Here is an 18,124-nt window from a genome sequence, read left to right on the forward strand (position 1 = left end):
TCCCCTAGACTACCTACCTCAGTGTTGTACTTTGTAAACCTTAAAGCACCACCTAAATATGTGAGTTTTTGTAATATTATTAAGCACTCCTAACATGAATATTTGGTGCTTTTTCCTTATCTTTATTGTTCAGTCATATCTGACTCTTTGTGACCCCATGGGGTTTTCTTGGCAAACATACTGAAGTGGTTTGCCATTTCCTTTTCCAGCTCATTTTACAGACAAGGAAACTGAGACAAAGAGTGTCAAGTGACTTGCCCAGGATCACACAGCTAGTAAGAGTCTGACCACCCAGCAGCACCTTCTATATCTTTAGAAATCACCAGTAACTGCTAGACATTAAAACCTTGTTAGAATTAAGTTCTAACTCAGTCATTGAATAGGGGGAAAAAATTTTTTAAGAAAAAAAGTGAATGCCTCACAAACAATTATGGAGGAGAAATATGCAAAAGAGGAAAATAAGTAAATAGAATATATTTATAGGACTGAGTAGTTATCTACTCTCTATTGCCCTCCAACAGAAAAGAGTGTGTCTGTTATTCAATGACTAAATGCAAGGCTGCATATATTTATAGATATAGATATAGATATAGATAGGTAGATATAAAAATGTGGGAAGTTTAGAACAGACCTTAGCGTTTCTCCTAGACAAAGAGTAGGATGAGTGAATGTGATGAGGTCAGAGAACCATAATGTTGAGATTTGGGGTACTCAGGACCCCAAAATACCAACGTACCTGATCCTGCCTAATTAACTTGCCTCAAGCCTTCTTTCAGCCAAAATAAAACAAAATGTATTAAAAATTCACCATATTGAGTTGACTCTGAAGTCTAACCATTTATGATGCTTGTATTGACCAGCAGGCCAGATATAATCTCAGCTAGGCAATCAGAGCTGGATTAAATCTGAGCACCTTCATGGAAATGAGATAGAATTTATACACTCAGGAAGACTGTGGGAGAGATCTGGGAGTGGTCTACATTTGATGGGACTGGAGTAACTAGTGATGTAATCAAGGGAGGGAAACAACTGGAGGTAATAGGGAGGTATCAGACAATGGAGAACTGGGATGGGAAGCAGGTGGGGCAATCCTGAGGTAACAGATAATGGAGGGCCAGGCTAGGTTAAGGGTAACAGATCTGGGTATAAAAGGCCAGATTAAGTGGGAAGATTCAAGGAGAGTTCAAGGTTCCCAGAGTCTTTACCCCATCAAGTAGAGGACTAGGCCTGGAGTCAGGAAGACCTGAATTCCAGTCTAGCCTCAGACACCTAATAACTGTGTGACTCTAGGCAAGTCACAACCTCAGTCCACCTCAGTTTTCATGTTTGTAATATATGACCCTGGCCATTTTAGGCTAAGGTCTTATCAGATTCTCACAGTGAATAGGCCTCTTTAGTTACTCATGGGAGAGCCCTTCTTAATAGAGAAAAAAAATAACAAAAAAAGTCAAACTGGGAGGGGAAGACCCTCAGGGTTCCTGGGTAAAAGAGAAAGTTACTATTTAGTATTTACCTTCACTCTGTGCTAGGTGGGCAGGGACCTGTTGTCCATGGAGTCTATGATCTCCAAAGTGAATTGGGCATAAGTCTTGGTCTTTGAGCAAGAAATCGAGCCAGTAAACCCAAAGCAAAAAAAGCATCTCTTTGCTACGTAAGTGTGCCTTCCACTGGGTAGGATACCCTGGTTAAAAACAGAGAAGAAAGAAGAGGGGAAGGGAGGGGAGGATCAGGCCACTGCATCCCAGATGGCTCTAGAGAAGTGAGGCTGATGACCTTGCCCAGCCCTCCCTCATTCAAATCAAAGTCAAGTGCATGTCCTCATCTTGACATCATGGTCATGTTTGAGAAGGAAGGACAAACACATAATAATATCAATTATCAATAATATCAATAATCAATATCAACAATAATCATGTCTGTAAAATGGAGATACTAATAGCACCTACCTCACAGGGTTGTTGTTAAGATTAAATAAGACAATATTTGTAAATCAGGTTGCAAACCTTAAAGTTTAAGTTGTTGTTAAATTAAATGCCAGTTATAATAATTATTATTACATTGGTATTATCCTTATATCCACTTTCCACAAATGCACTCGTTTCAGATAATGGTATTTTCATTCCCCTTGCCACGCCCCCCTCCAGGTTTCAGCCATCCTTGACTCCTTCCTCTCCCCCTTCATCTCCATCTAGCTAGGCATCCAACTTGATGAGTTCATTCATTATATACTCTGCATCTATTGCTTTCTTTCCATTTTTACTGTCGCCCTCATCCAGGCTCTCATGACATGATGCCTGCCATGGTCTCCTCATTGGTTTCCTTCCTTCTCTTCTGTCCGGCTTGTTTCCAGTTCTTCTTACTTACTGAAGCTGGAAAAGCAAATACTAGGAAGGCCTGTGATGTCATCAATCACAACCCTTCTGTGACTTAGGAGATAATAACAAGAAACCACATCTCTTTTGTATTTTAAAGTGGGTAAAATATCTTCTATACATTATCTCTTTTGATCCTCACAAAGATCTGGCTCCCCAGGTGTTATTATGACAAAACCGAGACTCATAGAAGCAAAGCACAATGGATAGATGTGTGGACCTGGAGTGAGAGAGAAGTGGGATCAGATCTTACTTCTGGCACGTGTTAGTTCTACAGACATGGACAAGTCCCTTAATCTCCCTGAATCCTTTCTCATCTGTAAAGTGGGAATAATTGCAGCTGTAGTCACCACCTCACACCACCTAGCATCCACAGGTTCTAATGAGATAGTGTGAGTAAAGAACTTCCTTTGCAAAATTTCAAGTACTGTATAAATCCCACTTAGTATTACTAAGTGATTTGCCCACAGTCACTTAGCTAATAAATATTAGAAGTAGGTTTTGAACCGGGGTCTTCCTAACCTCAAGCACGACACCTGAGTCCACTCTGTGCCACAACTAGAATTGTTTTCCTAAAATATCAATAAGTCCTCATCATCCCTGTGCTCAGAAGTCTTCGAGGGCTCCCCATTCTCTATGGTATATTTTCCAAAACCTTGAGCCTGAAATTCAAAGTATTCCATGATTTGGTGCATACCTTCCTCTCCAGACTTGACAATTGCGATGTCCCTACACACAAACCTTTGTCTTCAACCAAACTGACCCACTCACTGTTCCCTGGGGACTCGTATCTGTGGAAAACCTCCCTGACAATTTAACCACCCAATTCCTCAGCCTTCTCTATTCCAATGACCTTCTCTTCTATCCAGCTTCAACTCTAAGTACTCTCCCTGAACTGCACCAGTCTCTAAAATCTTGAATTTCAAAACTTCACTCTCCCACCACCACTTCCTCTTCTTCCACCTCTCCAGCTTTCTCAAAACCACTGAATATGGATGTGGCCGCTCTTGCAATCTGTCTTCTCCACTCTGATTTGACTTGCTTGTGTACCCAGCCTCGACCTTGTGGTCTTCCATTTCAAGTATTTCATGAGCCTCAACCGTAGTGACTCTGACCTTTGGCCACTCTGGACTTGCTTAAGCCAAGTTCTTGAGTAACATGACCATCTGATTTCTTTGCTCCTGTTCTTGGGTCATCAAGCATTGCTACAGAAAATGGATAGAGCGCTGGGGCTGGAATCAAGAAAAGCTAAATTCAAATCTAGTCTCAAACACTTAGTGTGATCGTAGGAGAGTCACAGAACCTCTCTCTGCCTCAGTTTCTTCAATTGCAAAATGAGGATAATAATAGCAATTATCTCTCAAGGTTGTTATGAAGATCAAATGAGGTAATGATTGTAAAGCTTTTAGTGCAGTGCCTGGCTCCTGTTACCTAGCAATCCTTCCCTTACAATTGCTTGATGATATTTCTCCTCTACTTATTCATTCTTTCCCTCATTTTCAGAGCCACTGCTTCAAACTTTCCCCTCCTTCCCAAGCTCTGTTCCTAACCCCCATATGTAGAATAGATATGTAGTACAGGGGTGGGGAACCTGGAGTCTGGAGGCCACATGTGGCCCTCTAGGTCCTCAAGGGCACCTATTTGCATCCAAACAAGGTCAAAGAGCCGCACTTCAGGACCTAGAGGGTCACATGTGGCCTTGAGGCTGCAAGTTCCCCACCCCTGTTCTAGCCTCCTACTTTACTGAAAAGATTGAGGCCTTCCTAAGGGGAACTTAAGTCACTTAGCTTCTGGTTAAGTAACTAGTTTAGTTGTTCAGCTTTTCTTTGCCTCTATTTTCTCTGTTAAATGGGGATGAGCATAATTTCACTACCTATCTCATAGGGCTATTGTGAGGAAACTATGTTGTAAGCCTTAAAATACTACAGGCATGCCTCTCATACAAAATGACTAATATGGAAATGTTTTACATGACTTGCCTCCAATCACACAACTAAGTGTTTGAGGCCAGATTTGAATTCAGCTCCTCTTGATTTCAGGCCCAGCACTCTATCCACTTTCTCTAGCAATGCTGCATAACCCCAAAACAGGAGCAAAGAAATCATACAGTCATGGTTACCCAAGAATTTGACTTCAGTAAGTTCAGTGGCAGAAGGTCAGAGTCACTACAGCTGAGGCTCATGAAACACTTGAGACAGCAGACCACAAGGGAAGGAAAGAAAGGGAAGGATAAAATTTGGAACTCAAAAAAACCCCCACAAATGTTTTTTTTAAAATTATTTTAACATGTAATTGGGAAAAAATAAAATATTATGTAAGAAAAACTACAACAGATGTGAAAAAAATATTCTTAGGAAAATCAATCTTTTTCACCTAACCCCCAAAGTCTGATTTCAATTCTTTTTCTAGCTATTTATTTTAATACAAATTCTTCTCTTCCAGTCTTCACAATGTCCAATTTTCTCTTCAATCCGCAGCGTCATCATTCACTCACGATGGTGACAAAATCAGCAGCAGTTCTCTGTGGTGACTCCCCTTTGGTCACAAAAGAAGAGGCAGCCTATTCATCACAAAGGTTAATCCCCCTGCCCCCACTGACTTTGATTTTGCTGACTGACTCCCTCGTGCATTTTCTTTTTTCTCTTTTTAAAAAGATATTTTATTTTTTCCCAAGTTATATGAAAGACAATTTTAAACATTCACTTCTTTAAAATTTTGAGTTCCAGATTTTCTTTCTTCCTGCCTTACCTTCCTTCCCCCTCCTGAGACAGTAAGCAGTTTGATATAGGTTATATACCTCTCATGCATTTTCAGTCTCTCAGTCTAGTTGCTTAACATCTGCCCACAAACATGCTCTAGTCTCCTCAGTCTCAAAGACCTTGACCTCACCTCCCTACCAGCTCATAACTCCTCTCCCCTTTATTAAGTTCTTGGAACAATTTATCTGTGCTTTCACCAGTGCTTTCACTTCCTGGCCCACTCATTGTCTGCACAAGCCCTTGCAATCTGTCTTCTGCTGAAACTATCACCCCTCTATTGAAATTGCCTTCTTAGAGGTCATCAGTGACCGCTTAACCATCCAGTCCGAAGGTCTTTCCTAGTCTTCAGCCTTTCTGCAACATTTATCATGCATTCACGCTCTTCTGTCTTTGTTGGCTTCAGCTACACCACAACCTCTTAGGCAGCTTCCGAACATGGGCAGGGAAGCATGGTGGGTAAAGTGCAGGACCTGGAGTTAGGAAGATTTGAATTCAAATCCAGCCTCACCCTTTTAGTAGCTGTGTGACCCTGGGCAAGTAACTTAGCCTCTCCGTCTCAGTTCCCTCATCTATAAAACAAAAATGATAATAACAGTACCTGTGTTGTTGTTTGTACAAAAGAAGATATGTTAAAAGTGCTTTGCAAACCTTAAGTGCCTTGTTTGTTGTTGTGGAGTCATGTTTCAGTCATGTCCAATTCTCCATGACCCTGTTTTGGGGTTTTCTTGGCAGAAATATTAGAGCAGTTTGCCATTTCCTTCTCCAGCTCATTTTACAGATTAGGAACTGAGGCAAATAGGGTTAAATGACTTGCCCAGGGTCATATAGCTAGTAAGTGACTGAGGCTCGATTTCAGCTTAGGTCGTCCTGATTCCAGGCCCAGTACCACCTCACTGCATCCAGAGGAACAGACTTCTTAGGTCCCTTCCAGCTGTCCATTCATGATGCTGTGATCCCTGTCTGGATGTCTTGCTGTCAACTCAAACTTAACATTCCAAACCACTCATCATCTCCCTTCCCCTAAAAACCTGCTCTTCTGTCCAACATCAGATTTATTTCTGTGGCGCCATTATTTGTTGAAACATTTGGTGTTCTCGCTTTTGCTTCTCACCTTTCACATTTAATCAGTTAAACGTCCCATTGATTTCAACGTCTTCATTCTCTCACAACTCCAATTCCTGCCTTGCCTCTCGCTGCCACAGCCCATGGCCCTCATTACCATCTGTCTAGATTAGTTCAATCATCTCCCAAGGAATCTTCCTCTTCTCTTCCCTTCTTTAATCCACCTTTCTTCATGCTGCCGCCTGAATAATCCTCCTTGGGAGTTAAAGGAGAAAAAAATTGTATTGCTTTTGAAGGATCAATATGAAAGCATTTGTTTTTAATTCAACAATTTGTAAATCGATGGAAATATTGAATACTTATATTTTAAATTCTCCCTTGCTGACTGAGAATAGTTTACAAATGAATCACATAATATTCCAAAAGCAGAAAGAAAACTCAGTATTAATGCCACTCTAATCACATGGTACCTTGGCTTCATGACTCAGGAAGGAGGAAGTAGACGTTTGTCCATCACTGCTGCTGCTCCTTGATTAACAAGGAAGCAAGAGGAAACCTGGTACAGTGCATACAGCACTGTCTTCAAGTCAGGGAAGCTGAACAATTCTGTGACATTGCTTGTGTGGCTTTGGCTTTGTTCAATCATTGCAGGTTGCATTTATGTAGCACTTTAAGGTTTGTAATACACTTTACAAATATTTTACCTTCACAACAAGCCTAGGAGGTAGGTGTTATTATTATACCCATTTTACAGATGGGAAAACTGAGGCTGGTAGGGGTTAAGTGACTGACCCAAGGTCACACAACTAGAAAATGTCTGAATCCAGATTTGAACTTAGACTTTCCTGACTCCAACTCCAGCTCTCTACATCTTTGATCCCTACATCTATGTGTGTGTGGTGGGGGGAGAATGGAGTGGAGATTTAGTGGTCTGCTACTAGACAGAGGACACATCAACAGTCAAGTGACTTGGAATCACTACTAGCGATAGAAAAAAGGTTATTTTGAATGACATGAGATTTTATATCACTTCTTCTCTTGCTTTTTTTTCTCCAGGTCCAAAACCTCAAGGAAGGTGTCAGTTATGTATTCCGTGTCCGAGCCTTAAACCAGGCAGGGGTCGGGAAACCTTCAGATATTGCTGGTCCTGTTGTGGCAGAGACCCGTCCAGGTTTGCTAAATGTGTTATTTCTGTTTTTCCAGTTTTAAGAAAACCACTTGTGTATGAAATAATTGGGAGCTTAAGATTTTAAAATTACCATGCTCCCCGTATTTTAAAATCTTAAAATTACCATGCTCACCATAATGACTATTAGTTGCATGAATGCTGACTGAATGATTAACAAGTCAGACTGTAAGCCAGTAAATGCATGAATACAGGCAGCTCAGGGCAGGTGCAAACCTGGCTTGGGAGGTTCTATCCCAGGCCCCAGTGCTGGGTTTGTACCTCCACGAAGAAAAGACTGGGGTCCTTTTAGGGTCTCTGGAGCAGCTGCTGTCATCACAGAAGGTTCTATGCTCCCACTGGTCACAAAGGCACACAAAATTCCTGCTCAATCACAGGACAAACTCTGACTGCCCAAATACCCAGCTCAATCCATACATAAAAGCTGGGTTTAAGTACTTGCAGCTGCTGAGTTTTCCAAACAGCTGCTCTCAATGAATAACTTAGGAGCTGAGGCAACATTCATTCTCCAGGTCATTGTAGTGCCTCGGAGAGTCTGGAAAGACATTCTCTCCCTTTGTGGGTATTCTATGAAAGCAGTGGATTTGTTACAGTGCACATATGGTCAGTTTCTGCCAGACAAACACTTAACAATTAGAAGGGTGTTTTCTTGCCATTGGAAGCTGCTCAGGACTTGAAAACATCAGGCTTTTCTTTTTCTTCTAAGTAGTCTGTAATCACAGTTTTTATTTCATTCTTGTTTTATTTGGCTATCATTTTTCTCAGACTGAATATTGTAGAATGAAAAACCACAATCCTAAGTAGTCCCTCCCAAGCTAGACTTTTTGGAAGTGTAGTAGATAGATTGTTCATTATCCCAACTTAGTGTAAAATGGAATTATAGAAAAAGACACCAACAACGCAAAACTAAACGATCAGCATTCAGGTTATTGCATTGAACCTATGTGTAATTTAAACCACGGTTCAAGTCTGGGACAACCAGGCAATGCAGTGGATAGACCTGGAGCCAGAAAAACTCATGCTCCTGAGTTTAAATCCGGCCTCAGACACTTAGTAATTGTGTGACCCTGAGCGAGTCACTTAACCCAGTTTGCCTCAGTTTCCTCATCTGTAAAATGAGCTGGAGAGGGAAATGGCAAACCACTCCAGTATTTCTGCCAAGAAAACCCAGGTGGTATCACAAAGAGTCAGACTCAACTGAAAAATGACTGAACACAAATTTATCAATCCTTGAGATATAAACTCCAGAGCTTATACGCAATGGAATACCCTTCTTAATAAGAGAGGTAGAGACCAAGAATATTCTTAAAAATTAATTGTTTATCACAGTTAGGAACTGGATCTGTGATTTCACTGTGATTTCCAGGTAAGGAAGCTCCCTCCACCACTGCAGGTTGGCACCTTCTCTACGACTTAAGAGAAATAAACCCTTAGAAGTAACTATTAGAGTTGCCTAGAACAATGTTATCAAACTCAGACAGAAACAAGGCCACTCCACCTTACCTAAAGATCCCTGCTATACTAACTTAGAAAACCACACATTATCTATGCCCTACACTTATTTTGTTAAATCTTTCTCAGTTGCCTCTTCACCTGATTCTTGCTATATTCTGGAGTATTGCCAGATATAGTGGGTTGGACAACTTTGGCACAGAGCACTGTGAGGTGAAAGATTTGCACAGGGTTATACAGACTGTTTTTGTCAAAGGCAAGAAGAACATGGAGCTTCTTGACTTCAAGCTCAGGTCTCTAGCCTCTATGAACTCTGCTTCTCCCTGAGGAAAAATGAAAATGTAGCCTAAAGAAATTTCTCCTTCAGGGAAATAACTGCCTCTTCTCCTACCCCTTCATAAATGGCTCTCCCTCTCCCTCAAACAGATGTATAACTTGGATGTGATTTTGCTCCGACAGTAAATTAATTCTCCATGCAAAGGTACGAAATCAAAGGGCACATGATACTGCTGTTAGACTAACAAATATGAAATTCCCCTGGAATATAATGAAACCAAGCATTACTGAAAGTTTAAAGAGTAACAACTGAAGACAAAAAGGTAGGCCAGTACTTCCTCCTTCCCCTCCCCCATATTAATCAGGTCTCTTCTCTCCAGAGATGCTCAGAACACAATTAGGTGTCAAATCCAAAAGTAAAGGTACCACGTTAGAGATTCCATCACTGAAGGCTTCAACAGATTCTGATAAAAACAGAATGACTCTATGATCCAGTAAGACAAACAATTCCTTAGAGCAGTGAGTTCTAAACTTTTTCATCTGAAGAAAAATCTGAATGCATTTTTAAAATTTTCTCACCCAGCTGAATATTTGTGTCTCTTTCACATAGAGCGTGTGTTCCCTGAGAACAAGGCTCACATTTTCTATTTGTGCCCCAACATGTAGAAAATATTTACTAAATGCATTTTCCTTTATTTATTCAGCAGGAGAAATCCTCAGAGCTGGCTGGCTACACAGGCCCCTTACATGGCATATAGGCTAAGGATGACCCAAGAGATTTCCTCACTGTAGCAATTCTACTTTTAATGGAGCAACCACCAGTGAGCTCCTTAGCAAGGTCTGGGTTGCTCCAGTTTTGAAATTACCTAACTGAGCCCTTCCTGGGGCCACTTCATCACAAAGAGGAGGTGGCCCTCGAGCTTTTGTTATTGTCCTGTTGCTTCAGTTGTGTCCAACTTTTAGTGACCTCATTTGGGGTTTTCTTGGCAAAGATACTGGAGTGTTTTGTCATTTCCTTCCCCAAATCATTTTACAGGTGAGAAACTAAAGTAAACAGGGTTAAGTGACATACAAATAGTAAACATCTGAGGCTGGATTTGAACTCAGGTATTCCTGACTCCAGGTCCAGTGCCACCCAATGGCAAATGAATGCATCTCTTCTGTCTTCCACATCTCCTCTCCACAAGTGTGTTCCTAGCTATGGTTTTCCCAAGGCACAGAAGGAAGATGCCAAGGAGCACTAAAGAGGGCCACAGCGTCCTATTTGGTTATACCTGACTGAAAGCACAGAAATGAAAATGAGAGTACACAGAGACAAAATCTTGTTTTTTTAAAGAATTAATTTAGTTATTTTTAATTTTCAATATCACTTCCACAAGATTTTGAGTTACAAATTTTCTCCCCATCTCTCCCCTCCCCCCACCCCAGATGGCATATACTCTGATTACCCCTTCCCCCAGTATGCTTTCCTTTTTATCATTTCCCCCCCCCTTATCCCCTTCCCCTTTACTTTTTTGAAGGGCAAGATCAATTTCCATTACCCTTTGCCTGTATATCTTATTTCCCAGTTTCATGTAAAAACAATTTTTTAACATTTGTTTTTAAAACTTTGAGTTCAAATTTTCTCCCTTTTTTCCTCCCCACCCACCCCCATTGAGAAGACAAGCAATTCCATACTGGTTATACATGTGTAGTTATGCAAAACACTTCCATAATGGGCATGTTGTGAAAGACTAATTATATTTCCCTCCATCCTATCCTGCCTCCCAATTATTCTATTTTCTCCTTTGACCCTGTCCCTTTTCTAAAGTGTTTGTTTCTGACTACCCTCTCCCCCATCTGCCTTCCCTTCTATCATCCCCCCACTCTTATCCCCTTCCCCCTTACCTTCCTGGAGGGTAAGATATCCAACTGAGAGTCTATGTTATTCCTTCCTTAAGCCAAATCCAATAAGAATAAGATTCAGTTGTTCCTTCTCACTTCCCCTCTCTTCCTTTCCTTTGTGAAACCTTTTTCTTGCCTTTTATGTGAAATAATTTACCCCACTCTATGTCTCCCTTTCTCCTCCCAATATATTCCTCTCTCACCCCTTAATTTTTAAAAATATCATCCCTTCATATTCAACTCACCCTGTGCCATTTATCCATCCATCCATCCATCTATTTATCTATCTATCTATCTATCTGTCTGTCTGTCTGTCTGTCTGTCTGTCTAGTCCCTCCAACTACTCTAATACTGAGAAAGGTCTCATGAGTTACAAATATCTTTCCATTTAGGAATGTAAATAGTTCAACTTTAGTAAGTCTTTTATGGTTTCTCTTTCCTGTTTATCTTTTTATTCTTCTCTTGATTCTTGTATTTGCAAGTCTGGAATTGAGCCTTGAAAGAGGCTTACGTAATTCTGAGATGCAAAGGTGAGGAGGGAGTGCATTGACTTCAAAGACATTTACAAAGTAGAAACCTTATAGTTAGTATAAAATTTTTCTGGTTGTAGAAGCCAAGTCAAGCCTTGCTGGGGAAACACAAAGTAATTCCTCACTTATTCTTGTTTCCTGTGTTGTCTTGGTCGGGTGACTTGACCTCTCTGGGCCTCAGTTTCCTCATCTGTAAAATGAAAGATTGAATTAGATAGGAATGGTAATCAAAATAATCTGGGGATGCCTGAGAGTCCCCCAGATCCTTTCAAGGGAACCATGAGATCAAAACTACTTTCATAATAATACTAGGATAAATTTTCTAATATGATAATATGTATAATATTATCATACATATATATGTAATGTAGATATCATATTCTAATATGATAATATAACATGATAAAAAACCTACACAAGTAAAAGCTCTTTCAGGGCAGCTGGGTGGCACAGTAGATAAAGCTCCAGGTCTGGACTCAGAAAAACTCATCTTCCTAGTTCAAATCTGGCCAAAGACACTTACCAGTTGTGTGACCCTAAGCAAGTCACTGAACCCTGTTTGCCTCAGTTTCCTCATCTGTAAAATGAGCTGGAGAAGGAAATAGTGAGCTACTCCAGTATCCTTGCCAAGAAAACCCCAAATGAGATCACAAAGAGTCAGAAACAACTCAACAACAATAATAAGAGCATGAAAAGGTCCTGAGACCAAACAGTTGGAGAACTTATGTGTCAAATTGCCAAAAGAATATTGGCTATATAACCATAGGTCCTGGGATCAAATCCCTTACTTAACCAACTGTGTAACCTGGAGCAAGTCATTTCATCTTTCTTGGTCTCTGTTTCCTTACCTGTAAAATCTTTACCTAGGCTCAATGATCTCTGGCATCCTTGGTCTCTGAGTAGATGACCCCTGAGTTCCCTTCCATTTCTCAAAAATTCCATAATTTTCATATAGAAATTGATTGTTTTATCTTAAGGCTGTGCCAAAATGAAAGTCAGTGACCTGCCTTAAAGTTCAGTTCCAATTTAAAAAGAATTGTCTCTTGGGAACTGTTATTGAGATTTCAGGCTGAAAACAAACCTTATCATGTAATAGCAAACTTCAAACATACCTCACAAGACACCTACACTGTAATTCTAGTTAAGTGGAAAGTTACCCGAACCTACTGTGGCTGGTAGCATTTTGGATCTTGGTATAGACAGGAAATACACAAAGGATTTAACACAGACATTTCTATGAATACTAATAATGTTAGTAATGGAGATCCCAAATAGCAAGACGAAAAATGTCCTGCTTTAGCAAGAAATCTAATACTTAGAAAAGATTATTCAACAACTGAGATAAAAATGATTTTGTGCTGCTCTAGAAATGCTTCTTATTACCTGACTTTTTAAAACAGTATTTGTCATTCATTAGCTCATATGATATAGGACTAACTTGTTAGATGGTCCAACTTCCTTCCCTCTATTTCTTGGCCACTGGGTATTAGAACACCGTTGGAGCACAAGAAGAGGGATGGACCACTAGGGGAAAAGCATAATCATTAGTTTAAAGCTGACAGGGATACTAGAGATCATTGAACCCAGACCATTGATTTTACAAATGAGGAAACTGAGGCCAAGAAAGATGAAATGACTTGCCTAAAGTTATACAACACAACTGGTTAAGTAAAACAGATGGGATTTGATCTCAAGTCCTCTGATTATATATCCAGTATTCTTTCTGCAGCTTGATTTATATTCCTTAGGGATGGTGGATCAATAGCAGCATCTATATGGAAAGGCCTGGAGTAGGGAAGCTCAATAAACAGACATAGCAGAAAACCTTCTGAGGCTCAGTGTGTCAGATGTAGATATCAGGTACCTATGAATCAATCAACTAATATTCGTTAAGCTCCTACTGTGAGCCAGGCACTGTACCAGCACCAGATTCATGAGTACTCATGAGTTCTGTTTCCAAAGTTTCTAAATGGACTGATCTATTTGCCTTTTACTAGAAGTAGACCCATAGAGTTCTATAAAGGATTGCATCACCATCCAAGAAATCTTGCCTAGAACACCTTTAGCTCTAGATTGGATGTTAAAGATCATGTACATTGGAGAAAGGGGGTCAATCGCTTATATAAACTGTACATATACATTTATACGTGTATGTTGTGTAATATATGTCTATGTGGAAAAAACAAGTCAGTTGATGGGAGAGTATCCCAGAATGAACTCATCCTTTCAATATTCCATGCAGTACACTAGCAAATAAGCCAGGGAAAGCAAGTAAGGCTGGTCACCATGAGAATGTAATCAGCCAGGAGGTCACTATCCTACAGGTTATTTATAAAAACTGCTTGCTGGGGAGGGTGGTGGCCAAAGCTCTGATCTCTCCTAGACTGTGGGAGGTGTTCCTCCATATGGACATACCCCACTTTCTGGTGTCTACCCACTGGGCACCATTTCCACAGCATTAGCCACCAAAGCTGCTACTTCTGTTCTTTATGCATACATATATACATATAAACACACATATGTAATAAGCACGTACATGCATATATACTTTTTGATTTTTATTTTTAATTGTATGTGTGTATGTATATGTACACACACACCCACACACCCCTTTGGATTTTGTTTTCAGATTCTGTTTTGAGACTTAGGATTTCCTTCCCCAAAGTTCTATAGACTTGTCCAAAGTTCCCCTGGAAAAAGGCAAATGTTAGCATAAGGTTTGGAGGAAGCAAAAGTCCTACTGATCTAAAATGCTTTGGATTTAAAGAGAAATTAGAGAGAATTCTTTATAAGAATCATAACGTATAAACACATGAATGTTAATTAAGTTTAAGGAGTAGAGACTGAACGTGGGATTCCACTGCTATGGGGAAGAGGATACTCTTGCTAATGCTGGTGTGCCATCTTGTCAGCCTGAGAGTCTTGAGTAGAGAGCTGAGAGGTCAGAGAGGAGCCTTTAAACCGGTCTTCCTCTCTTTAAGGCTAACTCTTTAGCTATGACACTGTGCTTCCTAGCAATTCAATTTAAATATATATCTTATTAAGAGTTTTCTTTATCTTTAAATCCATTATGGAGGTAAATAAAAAAAGAAATTACTTACCAATTCATTCCTTTGCTATTGAGTTCATAAAAATAAAAGTGGAAAAGCCTGTTACAGATATTATGTAGTTGTCAAGCACGATCCCTTTACACAAAACAGATGGTTTATCTTATGATTAATTTTTTAATAGCTATTTTATTATTTTGCCTTTAAAATCAGCATAAAGAACTAAAAATAAGGTGAGAAATCGCTTTACAGAGCATGAAACAAGCAGAAACGTATTGAAAGTATTGAAAAAGCTAGAAAAATTGTTCATTAAAAATGAGTATTTCCCATGGACCAGCACCCCATGCTCTAGTTTTTGTTGGTTTATTTTGTTAGTTGGTTTGTTTTATGTGGACTAGGTTCATTCTCTATGTCTGCCCTCCAGAACATTCTCTCTTTTTGGTTCATGTTTGAATCTCCTTAGATGTGGGTAAAAGGGCCCACTATTCCTAAGCAAGCGCTCAGTGCCACCATGTGTAATATACATATATCTCAGTCATGGGACAACCTTTATTCTACCCCCACAAAAAATGTAGATCCATGTAAAAAGACTCACAGATGCCCATGTCAATAAAATTCCTCTATTTCTCTGGAGAGACCTAATTTCCCCAAGAATCTAAAGGTATTCTAAATTCATAGAATCACCCTATAATTTGGACTGGTATGTGGAAGGGAAACAAAGCTTTAAGTTGTTTATGTAAAAGATCTAAGATATTCTGCTAAAACCTTCTTTATCTATATGGGCATCCATACCTTGTGGTTTGAATTTTTTGGAAGGAATTATCTTTGGGGTTGCTAGATTGGCAACCCTCAGATATCCTGGAGAGTTCAACTTTCAACCCCAGGAACCCATACATTCTAACTACTTAAAGAAACCTATTCATTGAATGGGTATATCTCACTCAAAGTGAGAATGTGATAAGATCTTAGCCTGAAAGGGCCAGGGCCTCACTTTGCATCCTGGGCCATCTCCAGTCATCCTGATGAATATCAGGCTGCTGGACCCAGATGACTTAGGAGAAGAAAGTAAGGTTGGTGACCTTGCATAGCCCTCCTTCACTCAAATCAAAGTCAACTACAAGTCATGTCATCATCTTGATATCATGGTCCTCTTTAAGAACAAAGGGCAAACACAACAACTTTAAAGGGCTCAGACTCCCTTTGGAAAGGAAGCACATTTAGGACTACTAGACAAGTCTCTTCAGTTCTTCTACAATCCAAATAACTTATAGTAATAGTATTTGGCAAAAATCCACGTCTTTTGCTCACAGTTTATATTCCCCTGATGTTTCTATAGCCTCAAGGGCCATGTAATGGTTCCCTATGAGACAGGCATTCAGCACTCCTTTATCTTAGATGATTGAAATAAGGAAATCTTGAGTATCCTTCATAAAGCTAGAATTCAGGAACTCTCATCACTTGGCCATGTGGCTCCCCTTTCTACAGCTACTTGAACTGAGAGGCTACTCCACTGCTTCTCCAAAGCTGGTACTTCTCCAGGAAGATGAAGTCTGTGAATTCTTCACTCTGATGGTTCAGGCAGAACATATGCATCTCTCATGTGCCTCTGTCAGAAAGCAGCCATTATCCCCTTACCTTTACCCTCAGGAATATGATAATGCCCAGAAAGGGAAAAGAGACCTTAAGCTCTGAGTGGACTCCTTTTTTATAGGCCAGAGCAAAGACACAGCACTACACACACACACACACACACACACACACACACACACACACACACACACACACACACACACACACACACACACACGCTGTATTAAAGGCATAAGAACCAATCAATTCATCCATAAACATTAAGACTGATTCTCCAGGAGCCTCTAGGGAGCAGCTCCATGATTTCTATAGGATGTAATCAAAATCCCCAAACAAAGACTCACCACCCTGCATCTCCTTGGGGTAATAAGAGAACTCCCCTGATCCATCAATCAGTCATTATTTAGTCAACAGGTATATGCAAACGATCTGAGGATGCAGTCTGAAAGTGGCTTTAGAGGTCATTTTAGGCTGTCAAGAGTAAGATTACATTTTTCACTTGAATGCATTTGTCCCATTAGGTTATAATTATGGCTCACAAACCAGAACACGTCTGATTTGAGACTGGCCCTTCGCCCAACTCTTAATCCCATCTGTCTCCTCCACTACTATTCACATGCTGCTAAATTGATAAAGCTAAACTACTTTGGTTGGCTAAGTTCACTGCAAATGTACGTTCTCTAATTTTAATTAGGCCTTCGCTGCCACCAGACAATTCTTTTACTCCTCCCTAATTCATTCCCTATAGTATTCTCCAGAGAGGCTATTCCAAAACTTTTCTTCTATCTTCATGCGTTCCCATATGACCTTCCCCCTACCGTTGAAGCAGAGGACCCACCTTATACTTTACTGAGAAAATATTCTTTATCTTAATGACAAGACAAGTTTCTTCCTCTCCCATATCCTACATGTCAATATACTTTATTCAACAGATTCTACATTTCATCATCTCCTGTTTTCTCTTTTGTTATCTTAGTCGGATGAAGAAGTGGCTCTTTTCCTCACTAGGATCAACCCTTTTATTCGTATCCTTGTTCCTATCTTTCTTCTTCCTATCTTTCTTTTCCTATTTTTCCCTTCCCTCCATACCAGTCATTTCTTCTCTCTTTTTACTCCCCAACAGCTGCTCTGTACTCTGCTGCCTACAGATATATCCAGGTCTCTTTTATACTGAAAACCCCCTTACTTTACCTTTCCAACCCCTCAGACTTTCATCCTATATCTCTCCTACCTATAATAGCCAAACTCTGTCTACACTTCTTGCTTCTCCTTTTTCTCTTTTACTTTTCAACACCTTTCAATCTGTCTTCCAAATTCATCACTCGATTGAAACTACTCTCTTCAAAGTAACCTAATGATCTCTCTTAATTAGCCAAATTCAGACACCTTTTCTCAGTGTTCATTCTTCTTGACTTCCCTGTAGTATTTGATATTACTGATGACCTTCTCCTCTATTCTCAAGGTTTTCCCAAGACTACTCTCTAGATTCTCCTTGTACCTATTTGACCACTCCTACTTTCTCATCTCCTATGCTGGATTATCATCTGTGCCCCTGTTTTATCCCTCACCTAATACTTATTATCACAGGGGCATTGAACAGAAGCATTTCTGTTGATATATCTTCCAAGGAATCTTAATGATCTTGATATATGATGAGAGACTTGTTGCTCAGTCATTTCAGTCACGTCTGACTCTTTATGACCCCTTTTGGGGTTTTCTTGGCAAAGATACTAGAGAGGTTTTTCATTACCTTCTCCAGCTCATTTTACAGATAAAGAAACTGAGGCAAACAGGGTTAAGTAACTTGCCCAAGATCACACAACTAGTAAGTGCCTGAGGTCAAATTTGAACTCAGGTCTTCCTGACTGCACGCCTAGCACTCAATCCACTGTGCCACCTAGCTACCCATGATAGGTTACATCTTGTTGTAAAAGCCAGTTTTGGTCTACCAAATCACATCCTTTTG

The 18,124-nt window shown here is 40.1% G+C and overlaps 1 protein-coding gene and 1 long non-coding RNA gene across 6 annotated transcripts in view; one reads left to right on the forward strand and one right to left on the reverse strand.

Moving 5' to 3' along the window:
• The window catches only part of MYOM1 (myomesin 1), a 165,339-nt gene that overhangs the window by 107,427 nt on the left and 39,788 nt on the right, over window positions 1-18,124 (forward strand). For all 5 annotated transcript variants that reach the window (XM_072604308.1, XM_072604307.1, XM_072604306.1 and 2 more), the window contains one exon: window positions 7,250-7,364. In XM_072604308.1, the coding sequence (XP_072460409.1) occupies window positions 7,250-7,364 (115 nt within the window). The remainder of the gene's footprint in view (window positions 1-7,249; window positions 7,365-18,124) is intronic.
• Window positions 10,601-18,124, reverse strand: part of LOC140501092 (uncharacterized) — a 38,074-nt gene continuing 30,550 nt past the window's right edge. The window contains exon 3 of the long non-coding RNA XR_011966064.1: window positions 10,601-11,711. This is a non-coding gene — a long non-coding RNA (uncharacterized lncRNA). The remainder of the gene's footprint in view (window positions 11,712-18,124) is intronic.

The sequence above is a fragment of the Notamacropus eugenii genome, chromosome 4 (genome assembly GCF_028372415.1).
Source record: "Notamacropus eugenii isolate mMacEug1 chromosome 4, mMacEug1.pri_v2, whole genome shotgun sequence".
NCBI lineage: Eukaryota > Metazoa > Chordata > Mammalia > Diprotodontia > Macropodidae > Notamacropus > Notamacropus eugenii.